The sequence below is a fragment of the Misgurnus anguillicaudatus genome, chromosome 19 (assembly GCF_027580225.2).
Source record: "Misgurnus anguillicaudatus chromosome 19, ASM2758022v2, whole genome shotgun sequence".
In the NCBI taxonomy this organism is placed as follows: Eukaryota; Metazoa; Chordata; class Actinopteri; order Cypriniformes; family Cobitidae; genus Misgurnus; species Misgurnus anguillicaudatus.
In genome coordinates, this window is record NC_073355.2 from 12516443 (window position 1) to 12539360 (window position 22918).

Sequence of the window (22918 nt, forward strand, 5' to 3'; positions counted from 1 at the left end):
GTGCGATTATACTAAATGGTATCATGTGTCAACTTGATGGGTTTTAAGAAAAATCCACACACAGTTTAGTGATAATGCTAAAATGTGTATTTGTAAAACTAGAAATGTTTTCGTATTGCCACGTGATGTAGCACCTGCTCCGTGTCAGTAATCCTAAATCCAAAATACCGCCATACAACAGACGTAGAGTTTTTTTTAGCTACCAGATCACTGTCAACCTCCTCAGCATCCATCTTCGCTCTGGTATAAGTGACGACGCACATCACACACGTGCATGCCACACGTGCACAGCCTTTTTTTCCGTTTTTCTTTCTTTTTTTTAAACAGCAAGGAAAATCATCAAACAGTTATCAGAAAGTTTATGTTAAAAGTCCACACATTTATTTATTTAATATAATTTCAACATTTTGCTGTCATATAACCGCACAGGCTGCCATTGCGATGCGATTAATTGTGCAGCACTAATTTGTATACATATTGGCAGTTTTAAACGTAAACTCTAATTCTGAAATTTCACAATACAATTATCAGGATTAATTGTTGCAGGTATATGAGGATTGAACTGTTACGTCAACTTGTAGACAGCGCCCTCTAATTATGGAAGATAATGGACCAATATTAATAAAACACTGTTATTAATATAAAAAGAAGTGTTGATACTTCTCTTGTTGCACTTAAAATTTTCTTCATTCATACATCATGCCATTTAAGTTTAGTGGACCAGATGAAGGATTATTGGCAACCTTTTTATGCAGAGTTCACACCAGCCGCGGTAGAGGCGGTAAAAATGCGAAAAAAAAAATGAAAGCCGCGTGTGAAATTCTAGTCATTCGAGAAATTCATGTGGAAATTCGCATCATGGGAGGGGCTTCTGCAACTCCACTCAGACTCCGCCACTCCGCTCGCTTCCAGTAATCACGTCACTACTACAGCAAGGTCCTGATTGGTTAACGCGGCGCGGAAATCCACAGAAGTTCAGATTTTTGAGCTTGCGCGTTTCCCGTGACAACGCTCAATTCTCACAGAACGCGCCGCGCCGCAGGATGCCTAATCGCGTCTTTGCATTGACTTAACATGTAAATATCTGTGCTTGCCGCCTCTACCGCAGCTGGTGTAAACGCGGAATTAGGGGCTAATCACACCAATTGCGCTTTAAACGCTTGGAAACGCAAGGCGCGAAAAAGAGCAGTGCGACGCGGCTTTTTATATTGCTAAGCAACCACCAAGTCAGCTGTCTTGTCAATCAAATATTGATGCGTGAGCGCTCTTTTGCTGTTAACTGTCATATTAGCAGTGAGCGAGTGGAGTCCAGTTCTTCATTGCAACTGTATACTTCCCTCAGCACAACGTAAGGCCCGCCTCTCCCCTCATTCGATTGGACAATGGAAAGACGCGAATGACGTCTGGCGTTTCTCCGCTCTCAGTGCTCCTTCAAAAGCGCTTGCTGCGGCAAAAAACGCAAGGCGCTCGGCGCGCATAAACAGCAAGCAAACGCTCCCTGCCCATAGAATATCATTCAAAAAAGGCGCCTGCAACTGCCATAAACGCTTTTGGTGTGATTGACCCCTTAGACACCATGCACGCTTTACAACTTACAACTTGTCTGCTTTACCTTGAAACTGATGGCAAACAGCGAAAACATCGCATAATTTCTTTCGTCATGTTTTACCCCAGTAAATGTCTTTCAAGAAAATTACGTTTTGGTTTGGCTTTATAATTTGAGGGCACTGTCGTCTTAACATCTTTTTGCTCTACCAGTTGACGTAACACAATAAGTGCAATCGCGTCCACAACAACCAATAAGGTAGATCAAACCTAATGACATTGCCGGGAAGTGAACTTTTGCAATGCTTATAAAATGTGTCTCAATGGTAACATTGTCTAAGAATAAACACAGACAAACAGCCACAGGCAGAAAATATATTTTAGTGACTGAGGGTGAAGCATTGCCCTGATGGGGCAAGTGACATTACTGGCCCGAGCATCTCTCACACTGGCCCCGGGCCACTGGGCAGTCCTTTATGTTGAGCCCTGCGATTGTTTCGCTAGATTAGACCCTTATGCCTTGTTTGGGATTGTTTAGAGCCCTTTGAAGCTGCATTGAGACTGTGAACTGTTGTGAATTGAAGTCTATTTAATTGGAAAAAATCCTGGTATGTCTTCCTGGTTCTGTTTTACAAAATGTGACATGTGGGTGAGTAAATTATCTGTATTTTTTTTTTTAAAGTGGAATATTCCATCTAATATGATGTTGTAAAAGTTTGAAAGCATTGATACCTGTAGATATTTGTTTTGCATTTAAAAGAGCAGAAGTCCCATTTCCTATGTCAGTGTTTTCTTAACCTTTGGGTATCCGGCTTCCCTCTGCCTTCCTGCTGGATCACAAGACTCCAGGGTTGTCGTGCTTTACTCTCATCACATGATGTTCAACTCAAAGACTGATCGTTTCTAGTTAGCCTCAGTAGATGTGGGTTACCATGGCTACATGCTCGGGGGCTAAAGCTCGCCCTCATAACAACCATTGTACCATTTATCCACCCACAGCTGTCATGAACCGTTCGTGGCATTACATCAAGATGCCTAATCGCACTCCTCCGTTTCTCTTTTCTTCTACACACCGTTCAGGAAACAAAGTTAATCATTTGTACTGTATGTGCAGTAGTATGACATTCATGTGTAGCTCCTTTACAATTATTTATTTGTAATTTACAGAACTCTTGCATTTTTGTTTCATTTCCTAGTTCTTGCATGTCATCAGTGACGAGAGATGAACCAATCATAATTATTTTTTTGCTTAAAAATAAACAAAAAACAGTTAAGCATGAGTTAAAAATGAGTGCTTAAAACTGTTTCTTTATCTTACCCTCATTCGCAACAGTAAGCTTATAAAAGAGTGCTGCAGGTGTTTTTCTAGGCCAACCCTGGAAGTTAAGCCGCCGTTTCCACTAGGGCTGGCAAAATTGCTCAAAAATAACGTTCGAATATTCCCTGTAAAATAAACACGAATATTCAAACTATACGAACATCTGGTTGCGCATTTTGTCAATGACGCGCATTACGTCAATAACAGGACAAATGAATACAAAGTGACATAACTACTTGTATATGTAGTCTAATTTAGTTTAAAATATTTGACAATGTATTATCTACACAAAAACAAGTAAATCAAGGGACATCAATTAAGGGATATGGTACCTTGGTTACATTGCTTGTATTGATATTTTGATCTTTAAAGGTAAAGCATTTGGATTTATTTCGGTTTATTTTTGGATTTTTTTTGTTCGTTGTTTTTTTGTGTGCAAAATCTGGCAATCTTCATTCTAATATTTACCATAGTGGAATAAATAAATGAATGCAAATTAATGAAACAATAAATAGCTATGCATATATGACAAAGACTGCCAATATTTTTTGGAGAGAACATGGAGACAAGATTTAAATAAAAACTTACACATATTAAATTAATAATGTATTACGTAATGTATTAGTAATCAATAGTTTTTTTAAGGATTCAAATGTTACTGATAAAGTTAAACAATAATGATTATATAATTTTCATCTTGCGCAGTGTTTAGATTGGATTGGAATACACTGAAATACATCCCTCCTGGTCAGCATTTTGCATGTGGTGTAGTTGTACAAGTTTACATTTTTTAACGGATCCGAAAATTATGGACCTTACGCAGCCACTTTGTGACTCTTCATAGGGAATGAATGACTTCCAGATTTTGTCGTTTTTGTTTTTTGTGATAATCTATAAGTCTATGAGAAAAATGAATTGGCTTTTTGGCCAGAGAACCCAGTGTCCTACTGACTACCGAGGTTGGCCCTCAAAAATACGTCATCCCTGCGGCACTCTATAATGATGTACAATTTGAGCTTCACAGGAAACATCGTTTTGGTATTATTTGACTTCAACCCACGTAAAGCTCAGTGCGTAAAGTAACCTGCAATTTTAGAAGCTGGCTCCAAAAAGAATCCTATAGATATCCCATGTTAAAATCCTCAACTTTACAGCAGAAATAAATATGTTTACAGCCTGCTACAAAAAGTGTTTTTGGTCTATATAGATAATTTTGCCCTTCATGGCAACTGTGAGGGGGGTAAAATTTTTTGTAACTCATTAAATTATATTAAGCCTTCAATTTCGGCCACTTGAGTGACGGGTGAACTGCCCCTGCTGTAACTACTGTCGAGCTAGGTCGGTGTGGTTTTAGCAACAAGCCACTTCAGCTTCACCCACATCCTGACTCTTTACCCATTTTTGTTTACACGCGAGTGATGCATGGTGACGTGATACCAAGATGGCGACGGCAGGCCCCGCCAACCATAGATATGTATAATGGCTAAATGTGTTACGGCAGAGTCTCTAACATCATCACCTGGCGGCCATCTTACCACAGGCGCTCGCTCACTCATAGCATTGTGTTTTAATGGTGCAGGTACTTTTACATGACCATAACTTGCTTGATTTTGTACCGATTTTCAGATGGTTTGTTTTCTTACAAACGTTATTAACGATGTGGCTATAATTCTGGATGCTTAAACATGATTCATGAAAAAAAAAATTGTTTAAAGGGAAACCAGGCAAGTCTGCGTAATATTTCTCTACGAGCTCCCCCTAGTGTCTGAAAGTAAATGCTTTCAAACACACTGTCGTAAAAACGAACTGTTGTTCGTTATTTCCAATCCACTTAGGTTTCCCTTCCGTCAAGGGTTTTCGATGCTTCTTCCCTGGCTCTGCTATTTGCAACAATCGCTAGCCGTGTTTAGCTCGCCTGCCTCTGTGTTGTTTGCTGTAAAGTGATACTGCTTCTCACGATATCCGAGACTTTGCGAGACTGAAGGACACCAGGTCGGATACAGCGAAGTTGCAAGGGGGGTATTCTTCCTACAGACGGTAGGGGCGGGCGAAAGAGACTTCATTCGTCCGGTAATGAGTCATTTAACCATATACCGACTTACGAAGATGATTTATTAACATAAAAATGCTGCCTTGTGTCCCTTTAAGTATGCAGTGTCATAAGTACTTCTTTGACATTTATAACAAACCAAACCGATTGAAATCGGTAGAAAATTATGCAAATTATGGTAATTTAAAAGTACATGCATCATTAAAACTCAATGCTACGAGTGAGCGAGCGTCCTGTGGTAAGATGGCTGCCAAATGCGGACGTTCCAATCAATTGGCCAGCAGCGGGGGCGAGACATTCAGCCTTTATTATACATATCTATGCCGCCAACTATTGGCTTGAAAAAAGCTTGTCACAAACCTATGGGTAAAATCACTTATCACTTGTTAGACAATGGTCTTAATATGATCACACTAGATAGAAAAATTATAATTGCGGCTTTAAATAAGGACTCTGCTTTCTGTTTGATTTGACCATGTAGTAACTATGTGTCTCCTGCAGTCTCTGATCTTCCTGGCCTGTATTTCTGCAATTGGTCTTGGCCTGAGTCTGCTGGTACTCTCCGTGTATCTGACCTGGCTGTGCTGCTGTCGTAGGGTAGAAGATGAAGAGGTCAAAAGGCCTGACACCTGCTGTGTCTCATGGGCTGCTGTTATCACCGGTCTGGTCATATGGTGAGTAAAGTCATGACTTTGTTTTTGTCCAAGACACGTGTCGTTCTCCACGCGGTGATGGATTTCAGTCATAGTTGGCACTCGTAGTCGTAAATGATAATGGATTTATGGATTTATAAATATATATTTGTTGCTTATCTGAACACAATCTTATGCTATTTGTGTACATCATTTCGTCGGCAAAATCAAGATTTGGGTTTTTTAATGCTTTTATCTAAAGCACTTTACAAATAATTTTATGCTTTGCATGCCAGCCACAGGCGCACCTTCAGGAAGAGCATTTTGCATTTGCACATTTTTTTGGTGGAAAGATGTTTGGCATTTTGCATTTGGATTGGATTTGTCGTGCGACAGTTACATGGATGAGACATGAGTTGAGAAGGGGATATTTATAGTATTTAAGCCTGATACCCTGTGACCTCATACTCAATTCTCTGATCTCACACACAGAGAAGAATGTCAGAGCATGAATCGATTGCGAGGAATAAAGATGAGCTCAATTGTGATTTGGAGAAAGTTAATCTTCCTTCACCTCTGCTCTGTCTCTCTCTCTGAGCCGGATGCGATGCAAAATGTATTTTTGGGCAACCGGCATTCAACCGCCACTCATTATATTTAGTCTATTTATTTCAAATGAACAAGCAATCGAAAGCACATCAGGATCTGTTATGCATGAAGTCTCGTGTTGATCATTTTGACAGCGGTGTGAAAACCTTTCTGTTTAGCAGGTGATGTAGAAAGGATATGTCCTGTGCCAGAATAAGTAAGAGGTTTTACTTTTAGGGTAAAGTAAGCTGCAATATATACGATATATAAAGTTCATGCTTTCCCTTGCCTTTGTTGGCACCAAGATATGCAATAAACAAAAAAGACATATATTTATATATTATTTTGTATTAATATATTAATTTCTTATGAAGTAAATAAGTTAATTTAAATGCTTGATAATTGTATATGTTATGGTTCTCACAATTTAAAACATTAGACGTGTGCCAAATTCTTTAAAAATGAAAAATGTTTGCATTGAAATGAAAAAATCTCTCTCTGGCAGGCAGTTGTCCAATCTGTGCCAATTTGTGTGTAATATATCATTAGTCTTTAAGTATCAGTGTCTTTACCTAAAGTTTAGTCCATGCCCTCAGAGAACCTCTATAGTAAATCGATCTCATTAGGGGCTCAGATCCCTGAGGTCAGAGCATTGCAGGTTTAGCACAGTGCTAACATGGTTTGCTTTTCATTAAACCAAATTAGACAAATGCTTTTGCTAAATTAAATTGGCAGAGGTTTCAGATTAAACCTGTGACATTCATAAAAGTTTCGAGTCTTAAATGAGTTAACATTCCAGCCGCTGACACGAGGTCATATGTCATGCTAGTTGCTGTCGCGTGATGCAGCTTAGCATAAAGTCCTGCTTAACCCTTCACCTGTGTGGTTTACTACTGAAACTATCTTGCGAAAAACCTCATAATTCATGTTTTTTCGTAAGCTTTTTTGGATGGGTTGTTGTTAGGCTTTAAAATTATATCATAAAGCTTTGTATGCATGTTTTACATTATGGATTAACATAAGTTACGATCTTTCAGAATTTATGCTGTTGTGGAATATATTGTAAATAGCATATGGGTGATTCTCACGAAAACTTGGTTTTAAAAATGTCAAGCATGAAAATTTAAAAATTGCTTAAATTTACTTTTTTTCCCACCAGACATTGAAAAACAAAGTCTGGAGTAAATAGGAACATTAATTTAAAAACGTTTACTTATCATTTAACACTTTTTGTAACATAATTTAAAAAATTAGTCCTAAAAAATCTCATTACCGCAACAGTCAGAAAACATCAACACTGACATATTTTCAAAATGACATGACAAACCTGAAAGAACATAATTTGGAGATTCTGCACATGCATTTAAAATCAAAGTATTATGCTTCTATTAATTAAATTAACATTTAATAAGCATCTGTTGCGGTAATGATAATCAAAATGTCGTGTAAGCATTCTGACAAGACAATATTTCAAATTAACTGTAAAAAAATGATCTTACCTGGTAGCCAACTTGAAGTAACTGGTCCATGTGCTTGGTCACTCAAAATCAAACTTTATTAAAATTCTGTATGTGTGCTTAAACTGTTCTCAAAAAGTGTTGCGGAGGATGAGAACATCAGGCATGGACACATCATTTTCCTAATTTTTCTTCATTATACATGAATATTCAGTATATTTTTTTTCCGTCATCTAAAGTAGTCTAGCAAAACATCCATTTATTTTTTTCTTAATATTTTTGTGTTAATTTGATTAAATTACAACATAACGCGTGTTCAAACACAGCCGGACACATTGCGGTAATGAGAATTTCAGCAGAAAATGAGATAAAATTTACAATTATAAATTCTTATGTTGAAATCACACATTGTGCAAGGTAGAACACAGTATTGTGTTAATTCTGATGCTTTTTAATGTTACTATATTACACATTTTAAAGCTAAAATCATTAGTGCCGTGGTGTTTCAATGGTTTCGTGAGAATCACCCATATAGGGGTTTACCAAAGGAACTAAGTTGCAAGTCAATTTCCTCCACTTATATGACATCATCTTCCTCAGGTCTGCTGTCATGAATACATACCCGTGTTATTTTTTATGTTGACTAACAAAGGATCTTTAAGAGAACTAAATATATATTTTACCTGTAGGCAAGGCTGTAACCATGTATTCAAGATAGTGGGAAATAACTGATCCTGATCTCACAGGAATTGTTACGTATTTTGCAAGTTGGCTGATTCATAGGAATTTGTATGAAGTGAATCATACCAAAACGTACGATTATTAAAAACAATAATGATGCCCCACCCATAATCCCACCCATAAACCAACAATAACCATACAAAAACATATGACGTGTTTGGTCAAATTTATACGAATTACCCTACAATCATCTACCAAATTTTAACTACGAATTGCCATACAAATCTATTGGAAATAACCCATATTGGTCGAGTCTGCATAGTGTAGGAAAAGTCCACCACGTTTCTAGGTTACATGTATTTTTTTACATGTGAAGTACTTAAGGTCATAATTAAATTACTGTATGTGGAATTTCATCTCATTTTTCTCCTGTCTTGTGGTCCATGTGATTCTCATTAAATTGTTAAACTGATTCAAGTCATGTCTATAATTTGATCATATGTGACCACAAAACCAGTCAAAATTTCTTGCGATTTTAAGAAATAAGCTTTCCATTGATGTATGGTTTGTTAGGAAAAGGCAATATTTGGTTGAGATACAACTATTTGACTATCTGGAATCTAAAGGTTGCAAAAAATCAAAATATTGAGAAAATCGGCTTAAAAGTTTTACTAATGATAAATACAATTTTAATATATTAACGGTACAAAATTTCCAAAATATCTTAATCTTAACTTAATATCCTAATGATTTTTTTGATAATTTGATCCATAAAATGTATTGTTGGCTATTGCTACAAATACACCTGTGCGACTTATGATTGGTTTTGTGATCCAGGGTTGCATATTGCCTTTGACTAATACAAAAACAACCAGGATAGTTTGGTTTTTCAAGCTGGTCTAAAACAGTTTGGTCTGTTACTAATGTAATGCTGCGTTTACACCAGCCGCGGTAGAGGCGTCAAGCGCAAGTGATTTCAATGTGATGTCAATGTGAAGACGCATTGACGCGCGCCTGGAGGTCTCGCGGCGCAGATGAGGCGTTTGGCGCGGCAGACGCAATTTCGCCTCATTCGCGCTTCTAGAGCGTCTGCCGCGGTACGCTCAAATGGTGCTTTTTGTTTCCCTAACTATTTTGCGTTTGACGCAAATTTGTGCCTGACACCCGAGTTGAAAAATTTCAACTTTGGCGGATTTTCGCACCGCGTTAACCAATCAGGAGCCTGCTTGCTGCTGTGGCGGCAGCCCCGCCAGGATTTACTCATTCAACATGAACGAATGCTTCCAACGTGAAGCTCATTGCATTATTATGCTACATACACACCAAACGCGGGGCATCGCTTTACTTGCTCTAGATTACTCGCAGGATTTAACTTCGTGTCATGCGAATTTTTCGCTCGAGTTTAATATTTTCGAATAAAGCATGTTTTTGTGGCAAACGCGCCGCCCATATTTTGCGTCATTCGCATCGCCCCACATGAGGACGCGTCTGATCGCGTCTTTGCATTGACTTTGTATATAATCTACTCGCACAAATCGTTGAACGCGCATCTGGTGTGAACCCACAGTTAGAGTATTGACTAGGTAGCACAAAGGGTCATGGCATTGATCCCAGAGAACACTCATACTGATAAAATTTATATTTTGTAATGCATTGCAGTGACGGCCAGTGACTTCTTTTTTTGAGGACGCTCGATGCAAAGTTCGTCACAACATGTATGTAGCCCGTCATGTGTGTGGTTTGTAATTTCAAAATATGTTTTCTGCACATCGAGTGATCCTGTGTGCATCATGTGTCTTGTCAAAATTAGTGCCTGCTGCAGGCACATCTAAAGGGTTTATGATAAAAGAGACGCTCGTGTTTGCCAGATACTCGCATAATCTCATGCATAATCAAAGTTTAGTGTTAAGGGAGTGCCTTGCGTGTATTTTGTGAACGTGAGTGTCTCTTTTAGCATAAACGGTTTTGATGCGTGTGCACTTATTTTGACAAAACACGTGATGGACATGGCTCACATGACGCAACAAACACACACCTTGAAAACACGAGCAACACACACGACACTCCGAACACATATTATGAATTTGCGCCCTTCGGATGAGCAGTCACGAGCTGCCACTGATGCATTGTTCGTCAATTTGGATAAAAGCGTAATGCATAAATGTAAATGTACTACACAATTCAACTGTTTAGGACCCATTTCTCTCATTTAGCATTTATTTACTCTCATTTTCTTTATTTATGGATAACTTTAGCTCACTCCATCCCGTATAATAATGCAACAGTTTACATGTTTATTTGATCATCAGAACTGAAAGGTCTGATTATTTAGATGTGCTTTAGTACTAATGAACGAGCCATATAAAAGCTATACTGACATGGATGACGGTTAAAGATCCAGTCACAGCAGATGCTTTTAGCAGAAACTGACCCTTTTATTCACATCCAGCAGAACGCCATCTGAAGTTGAAGCTTAGAGAGATAGCGTATCCGTTATCAAGCGCATTTGAGCGAATTAGTTGTTAAAATGGCACTTTTATCCTGTAGTACTACAGTGCTTAGTCGGAGCATCTAAGTGTTTACTGAAGCAAGTCTCACAGGGGCTTAGAGAAGGAGCAGTGAAGCAGCTCTCGTGTCATTTCATGCATTAAAAAGGAAAAATCAACCATAGAGGTTCTCCATGAGGCATATGCTTTTGTGACAGCTTCAAATCATTGATAATCTGCTCCTTCACCCTTAAAAAGATTATACAGACCATTGCATTAGCAGTCCAAGGGTCATGGTTTCGATCTCCAGGGATCACACATATACCGATATATGGGTGATTCTCACGAAAACTTGGTTTTAAAAATGTCAAGCATGAAAATGTAAAAATTGCTTAAATTTACTTTTTCCCCCCAGACATTGAAAAACAAAGTCTGAAATAAATGGGAACATTAATTTAAAAACTTTTACTTATCATTTAACACTTTTTGTAACATAATTTAAAAAATTAGTCCTAAAAAATCTCATTACCGCAACAGTCAGAAAACATCACCACTGACATATTTTTAAAATGACATGACAAACCAGAAAGAACATAATTTGGAGATTCTGCACATGCATTTAAAATCAAAGTATTATGCTTCTTTTAATTAAATTAACATTTAATAAGCATCTGTTGCGGTAATGATAATCAAAATGTCGTGTAAGCATTCTGACAAGACAATATTTCAAATTAACTGTAAAAAAAATTATCTTACCTGGTAGCCATCTTGAAGTAACTGGTCCATGTGCTTGGTCATTTAAAATCAAACTTTATTAAAATTCTGTATGTGTGCTTAAACTGTTCTCAAAAAGTGTTGCGGAGGATGAGAACATCAGGCATGGACACATCATTTTCCTAATTTTTCTTCATTATTATTATACATGAATATTCAGTAAATAGTGTCATCTAAAGTAGTCTAGCAAAACATCCATTTATTTTTTTCTTAATATTTTTGTGTTAATTTGATTAAATTACAACATAACGCATGTTCAAACACAGCCGGACACATTGCGGTAATGAGAATTTCAGCAGAAAATGAGATAAAATTTACACATTGTGCAAGGTAGAACACAGTATTGTGTTAATTCTGATGCTTTTTAATGTTACTATATTACACATTTTAAAGCTAAAATTATTAGTGCCGTGGTGTTTCGATGGTTTCGTGAGAATCACCCATATAACTTATGTATCTTGGCAGCCTTTGTCCTTCAGTTCTCTCGAATTATTTGGTTTTGCCACTCAAGTGAATGGAGATATGTAGGCTGTAAGTGATGATGTGTAACAAGATGAGCACTGGTTTCAGTCGGATGTATGGTAAGAGCTGGGCTAGCGTGCACGCCTCATAATGGTGGTAGAAACGCTGCTGGCCTGAGGGAGTTGTATGTAATGATATAAGCAGAGAGCTTGGATCCATCATGCTTGGGGAGGAAACAGAAACAGGATTCTTTATGTCTTTGGACCACCTGCCTTCATCCCAACACATACACACATCCTGTTGAGGTGTGGTTATAGCAGGATAGCGTGTGCCATCTGCTCTTTCACTATTGTCCCTCAGTAGGTTGCCTTTGTTTACATTAGGAGCATTTTTAGACTGCTTTTTGTTCATAACTGTGTGAAACATAACAACAACTCTTCAGTACATTGTTTCCGAGCGTGTGTGGGCTCTTGTGTATTTGTGGTTGAACAACAGACCGTGTGTTTATCCTGTGGTTGCGTGTGGTAAAAAAAGTGACATGGGTGTTTAAAAATATGAGTATGTTAAAGGGACACTCCACTTTTTTTTGGAAAATAAGCTAATTTTTCAGCTCCCCTAGAGTTTAATATTAGATTTTTACTGTTTTGGAATCCATTCAGCTGATCTTCGTGTCGGGCGCTACCACTTTTAGCATAGCTTAGCATAATCCATTGAATCTGATAAGACCATTAGCATCTCGCTCAAAAATAGAGTTTCGATATTTTTCCTATTTATAACTTGACTCTTCTGTTGTTACATCGTTTACTAAGACTGACAGAAAATTAAGAGTTGTGATTTTCTAGGCAGATATGGCTAGGAACTATACTCTCATTCTGCCGTGGTGATCAGGGACTTTGCTGCCGAAACATGGCTGCAGGAGGCACAATGATATTACGCAACAGCCAAAAATAGTCTCCTTAGTATCTTTCAATAGCAGGGGACTATTTTCGGGTACTGCGTAATATCATTGCGCTTCGGCAGCCATGTTACAGCAGCAAAGTCCTTGATTATTACGCCAGAATGAGAGTATAGTTCCTAGCCATATCTGCCGAGAAAATCGCAACTTAAAATTTTCTGTCGGTCTTAGTACACGATGTAACTACAGAAGAGTCAAGTTTTAAATAGGAAAAATATCCAAACTCTTTGTTTATTTTTTTAGCATGATGCTAATGGTCTAATCTGATTCAATAAATTGTGCTAACTAAGCTATGCTAAAAATGGTAGCGCCAGATCCGGAGATCAGCTGAATGGATTCCAAAACTGTAAAAATCAAATGTTTAACTCTAGGGGAGCTGGAAAATGAGCATATTTTCAAAAAAAGTGTCCCTTTAAGCCCGGAGTATACGGCTTATTCAGTCCAGTGAGGGATGAGCGTCGAGAGTAGAGGTCTTCTCGGGTCCAAAGAAATGTATTTGACCCGAAATTACCCGAATCACTTTTTACCCGAACCCGACATGCAAAAATATATTTTTTAAAGAAAGACCTGACCCAAGACTAACTCGAGAAAATTATACCAGAGTCCGACCCGAACCAGTGCTATTTTTTAACCCCACTGGACCCCCTCAGGACGGACCTCGGGTTTTTGGATCTAAGTGGACCTGTGAAGACCTGATCGTGCAGTTTAAACCTATTGTTTTGTGTCAGGATGCTGGTAATTCAGCCATCAAAACATAGAAAATACATCGCATTACAAACTTTCACAGGACAAAGAACCTCAGAAAATGTAGATTGTTAAAATTAAAAAGACATGTGACCTAATTTGAGATGAGAATTGCGTATTGTGTAAATAATATCTGTTTTGGATATTAGCCTGTTGGCAGGCTGAAAAAGGAATATAGGCTGTTTTTTATATGTACGCACACGGTCGATTGCACAGCCTTGCTAATAAAGTTTATTTGACTCGTACGTGTACACAGACGTTCAGTGGATGTGCATTGCGACAAAATGCAATGTATCTCCTGGGCATGGGAGTACATACTCCCATAGAGACAGAGCGCAGCGCGTCATAACCTGAAAACCACGCCCACCGGGGGGAAAACAATCCAACCGTCTCCATTGACTTTGTATTGCGAGAGGCCGCCTCCTTGTCATTTCTGGCTTATAACAAAAAACAGAATAATGCCTAAAAGCTGCTGTGTGACAATATGTACAGCTAACAAGCCAAAGAACCCAGAAATAAGTTTTTATAAGGTGTCGAGCAGTTAAAATTGGATCGCCGACTACGTTTCCCACTAGTGGACGCAGTTCTACCTATAGGATTACTATGAAAAGTTGCCTGTTTCCACTTTTGTGTCTTTAAACACTAGTTTTTTGGGGTTCAAAGCTTATAAAAACTTATTTACAGATTAAACTTAAAAACAGAATAATACCTAAAAGCTGCTGTGTGACAAGGTGTACAGCTAACAAGCCAAAAAACCCAGAAATAAGCTGTCGACCTCAAAAAACGGGCGTTTAAAGACACAAAAGTGGAAACAGGCAACTTTTCATAGTACTACTACTAATAGAACTGCGTCCACTAGTCGGCGATCCACTTTTTTCTCCTTAAAGGCTGGGTTTTACAACTCGACAGCTTATTACTGGGTTCTTTCGCTTGTTAGCTGTACATATTGTCACACAGCAGCTTTTAGGCATTATTCTGTTTTTTGTTATAAGCCAGAAATGACAAGGAGGCAGCTTCTCTCAATACAAAGTCAATGGAGACGGTTGGATTGTTTTCCCCCCCGATGGGCGACTGGGCGTGGTTTTCAAATTTGCATAACTGCGCTCTGTCTCTATAGGCGCATATTCGACCTACGCGTACAATTTATGCAGGGTCTAAAAACTCTGGCGGTGCGCATACAGTATGATGAAATTGTGTGGCATGCTGTGTACACACAAAAAATTTACTATACTTTGGCCTTTATTGTGAATTGGTGGGTGAGGGGAAAAATATTTAAGTAGGGGTGCACAGATATATTGGCCGATGATGCTTGCTATCCTTCTCAATGAATTACGGTGAAATGCCGCTACATCCAAAAGCCAGAGGGCGCTCTTGTGCAGAAACTGAATATGCGCTGCAGACGAAGAACCATTACACACGCAGCTGCACCAGGAAATGGCTTAAGGATATATTTATATTGCTGTTCTTCAACAATATAAATATATTTTCATGATAATAAAGAATATGTATATTGATTATGTTTGACAAGTGTTGCTTTTTCAAATGCATGTTATAAACGAGTCAAACTAACAGCGATTTCAGATCGATAAGGACCTACTCTATCAAAAGCCGTAGTACATGAAATAGCTGTGAATAATATCGGCTGTTTCAATTCAGAATACTTATCGGCCGCGTATTATTAGTGTATATCGGCATTTATTGGTGCAATCCTATATTTAAGTGTTCTTGGTGGCTGCTATGTTGTTCTGTGTGACAAACCCAGGACATGAGTACATTGTGAGGATACTTTGGGCAGTTGCTAGGGTGTACTGCATGGTTGCCATAAGGCTACTAGAAAAGCAGGTAGATGATGCCAAATCACCACCCAGATAGCCCCTGGATGCTGTAACGGAACAGGGCCGCAAAACGATAGAGCCAGATTCGTTCCTGAGTCCAAACGCACATCGGGCCGAAGCCGTTTCTGGTCTGTTTTTAGGGATTGTTGCGGATATGTGCCAGCGCTGATCCAGCACCACCTGATCATCAGTATCGGCTAAGATTCGTATTGCAGATCTGGACCAAATCAGTGTTAGACACAGCTTATGTCTTATTTCCTTTGGGAAAAGTGATCTGGGCCAGATCCCTAAAATGATATAAATACTGACCTGATGGCAGTTAGATGTTTAAGCTGAAACCTCTATATGGCACGGATCTGGTTCACAATCAGAAAACGTCACTAAGATAGAAACGGAGGCAAGGGGGTTAAAACGGATCCGGGCCAAATGTAATTGCTATCTGGGTATGTTTTCTTATCTCAACATAGGAGTGTAAAGAAAGCGTGCAAAAAATAAAGCTGATCCATGATCAAAGTCGATTCTCACAAATGGCTTAATTTGTCATGTGACAGAAAACTGGCATTTGCTTTCTGATGGGATACTGAGAAATGTGAGCTCTCATCTGGAAACATGGTCACTTACATGCGCCTCAGTCACAACAAAATATAATCATTTGATAAGAACAGCAAAGCGCCCCATCCGTCATACTGATGTAACAATCAGAGCGGCCTTTTGGGATACGCACAGTAAATTCGTTGTTTCTCTCCTTCCCTGCTTTTGTCAGGCTGTAAATTAGCACTTTCTCCTGAATCTGTCAAAGAAAATGAATTGAGAAATATCGCAGCGAGACACAGCGGCTCACGCGGCGGCTCCAGCAAGGAGGATGAGGGGGGTTTGGCCTGTAACAGATCCCTCGCTGATCGAGATGCACTGACCGGCTCCTAATGCTTGACCCGGCACAGCAGTCTAATGAGGTGGAGTAAGATTCTGGGGCTTGGTTTGATATATTTACTCGGGTTTCACAGTTGAAGCTATCATGAGACCGAAACAGTCAAAGTGATGAATTACAAAGTCAAACTGCCGCCGGTGAGCTCACTTTTCCTGTGAATGAAAGCAGAAGCTCATCAGTGTAGCAGTGTTAACAGAAATAAAAAGAATAATTTATTTAAAATTAGCAATTAGGATTTTATTTTATTTAGGTTGAAGAGATCCGTCAGTTTCCTTCTATTGCTCAAATGGAAGGGTAATTTATCCTAAAAACTTGACACATCAGTTTACATTTTAATACAGTTTTTAATACTATATGAAGAGTTTTGTTGCAAAACGAGACAAATCCATTTTTTAACATTTTTTGTCAAAACATGTTTATTATTCTGTTTTCATGTTATTATTTTGTTTTATGGTGCTACTTAGCTGTATTTTTTAAGTTATGAAGGTTTAAATCAAAACAAACCAACTGCAGTTGAATTGATATTAATTGGAATGTACAACCAAAAAAAAAACGAGATTTCTGAACAATTAAAAAAACGGATGTATCTCGTTTTGCAACGAAATTCTTCATATACACATTTCCTGGATTTTCTGGATGTATTCTATTAAAGAGACTGAGAAACAATTATATATGATCACTATAACATTGCAAAAACAACAATCTAATTCTGGCATGGTGACTTTTGCACAGTCCTGTATGTAATTTGCACAGACACTACATAACTTCCTTTACCGTCTGTATTAGCGCCCATTCTCATAAAATGCGTATAAATAGCACACAGTGTGAATATCGTGCAATACAAAAGCCAAATTCCAATTTTACGTGCATATGATACGCCAGTCTTTCAATTCACTTATATGGCACATGGTGTCGTTTTATTTATTGGTTTCTCATTTGTTTTCTGTTTTTTTGTCGCTTGGGTTTGGGGTTAGAGCCAGTTATTGTAAAATAAAATGACATCCTAGCCCAAACCCCAATTCTAACCCCAAGGCCAAGCGACTAGGTGTGTAAATTGGACAGTTCAATACGTCTCGATACAAAATCGATTTCTTCGCCAGTGATGCGATTTTTGCCGATACATCGAACGCTGCTTTAATGCGATTACGAGTCGATTAATTTATCAATATTTTTATATTAATTGCCTAGTTAAGCAGTTACATTTCTACTTACAAATGCAACCAAAATATATAACTTGAAAATGCCGCAATCTCTTTCCCAATTGGAACATTTGGAACAACAAACTAACAAAAATAATGAGTCACATCAAAATGTCACATCAAATCAAGCTTATGATGGCAACAGTCAAAGTCTTTCAGTATTTTCAATCTACAATAGTACAATCACTGAGGTAGTTTTAGAAAAAAATTAATTAAATTGAAAAATAAATTAATAGAAAAAATAAAGCTGTTAAACTGAAGCATTTGATCTGTCACACAACATCAGATCTAACAGTAAAACAAGTGCTGTGTCTCTTTTGAGATATTTTAAATTTCATGAGAGAGGACACTGCATTTACATGGACAACATCTGCTGTGTTTTCGCTGCTACAACCGCCTTGTTGCTGCATCGCATTCACTTGCTAATGCTAGCAGATGAAAATAAACAAAAATGCTTGCTGTGGCAGGAATGTATAGATGGACTTTACGTCAAGGAATGAGGATATGGAGTGTGTCAAAAAATAGGTACCTCAAATTGATTTTTACATGTAGCATCGATGCATCGGATCCTTAGAACTAAAATTGATGTATTGATCTATATCGATGTATTGTTACACCCCACTGAAAAAAAAAGTATTCATTCAATTTACTTTTAAGGTAAGTGGTCGCAATCAACTTATTTAAGCTACATTTAAACAAAAAAACTAGAAAAACAATACAAAAAACTTGGTTTAAAAAAAGACAAAACATGGAGAAACCTATATATTGAATGACATCCTAAAGCAAAACCCAAATCTAACCAAAAACCCAAGCGACAATGGTTTGAAAAAAAATGAGCAGCCAATAAATAAAGCAACACGAAAAAATGCGCCATATAAGTAAACGGGAAGGACTGGCATATCATATGCACGCAAAATTGGAATTTTGCATATGTCTTGCACACATTTCATGAGAATTGGTTGGTATTAGGGTTGTGCCGAAAGACGATACTATCTTCATGACGATTGTTGACTTTTTTGCCCATTACTTTTTCAATAACGAAAATTCTGTCATCACAAAGCTGAATGTAACCATTGACGTCCATAGTAGGAAAACAAATATTATAAAAGTATTGTGATAAACGATGAATAAGATATTTTAATAAATGATTGTAAACACACAGTTTATGGTACCCATTGAATTCCATTGTATTTGTTTTTCCTACTATGAAAGTCAATAGTTACAATCAGCTGTGTGCTTACCATCATTTATTAAAATATCTTCTTTTGTGTTAGTCAAAAAAAAGAAATTCATACATGAAGGATGACAAAATGATGACAGAATTTTCATTTTTGGGTGAACTATCCCTTTAAAATGTTAATATGCTATTATTACTATCATCATGGTTTACATTAACATTCTCCGGCGCTTGCTACTGTACACAAACGTGCATTGTGTGTTTTCCCTTGTGTGCTTGTAATGCTCCCGGCTTGGACTTCTCCTCGCACCTGAACTTATAATATGCTCGCGCTCTGATTTTCCCTCACACCTGAAAATGTAGTGCACTCTGGAGAGGTTATAATGCATGCAGGGGTTTAAAACCAGTGAGAAATTTGTTCTTGTTCCCTGCCACACAAGTTATTTACAGCATGTCCAGGCATCAATGAATCACTCGGATTAATCATCATGTCTAAGAAAGTTGCGGTCCTGACAGTGTTGCAAGCTGACCTTAAAGTAAAGCAACTTCTGTTTTTGTCTTCAATCAGGTGGTTTGTCATAGATAAATGAGTAAAGAATGAGTAAATAATAAAAAAGTGTACACACTCATCTTACTCATGATGAATTTTACTCATTCATCTATGACAAGACACTGGCTTGGTGGATAAAAACAGAAGTTGGTTAGTTATGGGCAAATATGGCCAATATATGCTGTATATAGTCATTGAGATTCACACGGAAATTCGCATCATGGAAGGGGCTTCTGCGACTTTGCTCGCTTCCTGTAATTACGTCACTACTAGAGCAAGCTCCTGAATGGTAACCGTGGCTCGTTTTCTGCCAAAGTTAAAATTAATGTGCTATTACCCCATAAAATATAGTTCCTCTTTTAAATCCGCTTAGAAAAGCGCTACGTTTTATTTTGTACCACCAAACTTGCTCGTATAACTACTCCTCTTAAATAGGAAAAACGTTGATGTGTTTGGTCAGCTAACTTTATCTCTGATTGGTACCATTGAATGAATGGGGCCAAGCTAAATGCTATCGAAGCGTCGCAGCGCTCTCCAGCGCCCACGTGCACGCACACAGATGATAGAGGGATGTATCAACTCTTCTTAGTTACGGTAATAACATAGTTTAATATTGAAAATGAGTAGACTATTCCTTTAACATAGTGATTGATATTAGGATGTGAGGAGACTTTTAACCAGTATAACTGGATCAAAGCAGATACCCTGCCTTTAAACTCACACACTTGACCTTTAAATTTTTCAAATCCTTAACAAACTGCTGTATCAAATTCATTTTTTTTTAAACAACCCGAAGGATTTCTGCTGTAATATCATTGTAATACAAGCCATTTTATTTTTCTTACAGTTCAGCAGTAGGAGTGGGTTTCTATGGAAACAGCGAAACCAACGATGGAGTCTACCAGTTAACTTACTCAATTTATAACGCCAATCACACACTGGATGGCATCGGCAGTAGGGTAAGAGTTTCACTTTCTCCACCTGCCACTCATCATGTTGTCTTATTTCTCTGAAATAGCCAGAGGAAGGTCATGATTTAAAGTCAATCAGAAATGTGCCTGTTTGGATGAAGTAAATGTAAATGGTGGAGCCTGAGGGACGTTTCACAGCTGCAGGAATCTGAAAGTATCTTGTGATGAGTTGTGCGCACACACACACACAGCACTGATGTAGGGTTCACTTCTGCAAGAAAGTTTTGCCCATTTTGTGCCTGTCCCCATTTTACTCTCCAGTTTGGAGGAACTCTAGAAACCTCTCCAGATGCCCGTGTATCCAGCTGGTGTGCGTAGGCAAGAAAAACCCAGAGAAGTCTGGGATTAAATCTCCATCTGCATTAATGGGGATTAAAACTCTTGTATCCGTAACTCTTGTTTTTCATGCACTCACCACTGATGTGCAGGACGTGTTAAATGTTTGTGGGCGTCTTGTTGCTCACAGAGGAAGTTTGTGTGGGCTGTCAATGCTTTCATACTACAGACCATTTGTTATTGCAAAATCTGTTCAATCTACAATAATAGTTGCATTTACAATATCAAGGTGAGTAACTATGCACCCCTTATCACAACAAGAACAAAAAACGCCCACTATACAAAAAATACCCTTTGTCTTTTTGTTCCTCTGAATATGTCTAAATGCCACACTTACATCACCGGATTGGGCAATCTTGTACAGTAATTCACCACTTTGTTATATTTAAACCAACCCACAACCAAAACATTTTTTTGTTTCTAGCCGTCCGCCCTGGCATTGAGGGCTGTATAATTTAGCATCTGCCAGGCTGAGTATAGTAAATGGAGCATTTAGCTGGCTGGCCGACTAACTGACTGGCATAAAGTTTTTCCTTACACAGCCCATAATGTTCATTACCTGCTGGCAACGTAGTGAAAAACTTTTTTTCTGCTGATACTCAGCTTCTAAGAGCTTCATTGTCACTATTTGCCAATATGTTTTTGGCATACTGGCACCTAATGCATTGCATCCTGGTTGGGTGTTCATATATAAACAATCTCTCCGGAGCACCCTATTCGATGTGTGCTACAACTAAACAGCCTTGGCTCCACCAAACCCCAACAAATCCAATTTTAGCTTTTGCGATTGAAGGCCTTTAAAATCAAGACTTTGTGTAAGCTTTCTAAATGGCTACAGTGGTTGCATGCCAGCGAATAGTTGTGGTAACTCCGAATAACATGGTGTGTGGAGATTGCCATTTCAGAGAAATCGCCTGCTTAAAGACTTTTCATGCGGAGATGGTGAATCTGCTTTATAATTCTTCATTACTTCCCCACAGTTCTGAAATGATGAGTTATAGACCTACAGATGATAATGTGTTATTCTAGAGAGCTACATATTCATTTCCCTGATGTAAAACTGAAATTAGGTTTTAATTTAATTATAGACAATATTCAAAAAATGTTAAGAAGAAATCCCACACAGTAATTGTAGAAGTTGAGCTCAAACAGATTTTGTTTTACCCCTGCCAAAACAAATAAAGGCTGAAGTATGGTCCATTATTATGTGCAGGGCCAGATTAACACTTTGTTATACCCTGGGCAACAATATTCAAGGGCCCCATCATCACGACCCCAGGATCACCATAATATGGTCATATACAGAATATATTACTGTAATATACAGTAAATATACTCAATACTTCAAATTCTAACTGTCATCAGGTGTATTTTTGATTTACAAATATTTAAATGCTCATACAAATGCATTACCATTGTCTAAAAATCAAAATAGGCTTTTACTTAATTATTATTACAAGACCATCATATAGCCTAATATTAGACACCCAAACCAAAGTGAAGAAAATGATCTTTAATTTGCAAGTCTGAACTGAACATCAACGCAGACATTAATTTCCTCACAGAAGTTTAAGATCATAAAGGCTACAGCTTGAACGTAGATATACAAATGAACACAGAGAAAGTAAGTTTAACACTGTGAAGCACAAGCAAACATGCTGGAAGGCAGCTAAAAACCATCAGGACATAAACACCGGCTTATTTTATTTTATTGGAGCCTTACCTCCAGATAAAGTAATAAACTGGATTGATGATTTAAATGTTGTTTACTTACATGTGTGTTGTGAAATCTCCGGATTTTATGTTATGCACTACTCCACTCGTTCACTTCTCAACATGTTTGTTTACAGTGTCGCGTGAGCAGCTACACTGCAGGTTCGACTTCATTTGGCGCTAAGCACACCTCTTGGTGATGTCAAAGTACCGCGAGAGCGATTCAAAGCAGATTTCTCCATGTGATAACGGCAATCGCTCTCGCGGTACTTTGCTGTCACTCGTCTGTGGGTTCTTGTGGGGCCACACCAGTCGGCTCCCCAGTCACTTTCGCGCCGCTATAGTAATTTGATTTCATACGCCGATCGGATCGCGCAGATGCCTGCGTATCACGCAGACTACACCACTGTTTATACTTTACATTTTCTGCGTTTCTGATGTCATTTTCCTTTTTTTATTTCCGCTTCGCGCTCCATGTCTCGTTTTTTTCTGTGGTAGCAGTAGTAAGATCCTTTGA

General features: G+C 38.2%; 1 protein-coding gene across 2 annotated transcripts in view; it reads left to right on the top strand.

Moving 5' to 3' along the window:
• ttyh2l (tweety homolog 2, like) overlaps positions 1-22918 on the top strand; it is a 61292-nt gene that overhangs the window by 4023 nt on the left and 34351 nt on the right. For both annotated transcript variants that reach the window (XM_073856929.1, XM_073856928.1), the window contains exons 2-3: positions 5415-5587; positions 20229-20340. In XM_073856929.1, coding sequence (XP_073713030.1) covers positions 5415-5587; positions 20229-20340 — 285 coding nt within the window. The remainder of the gene's footprint in view (positions 1-5414; positions 5588-20228; positions 20341-22918) is intronic.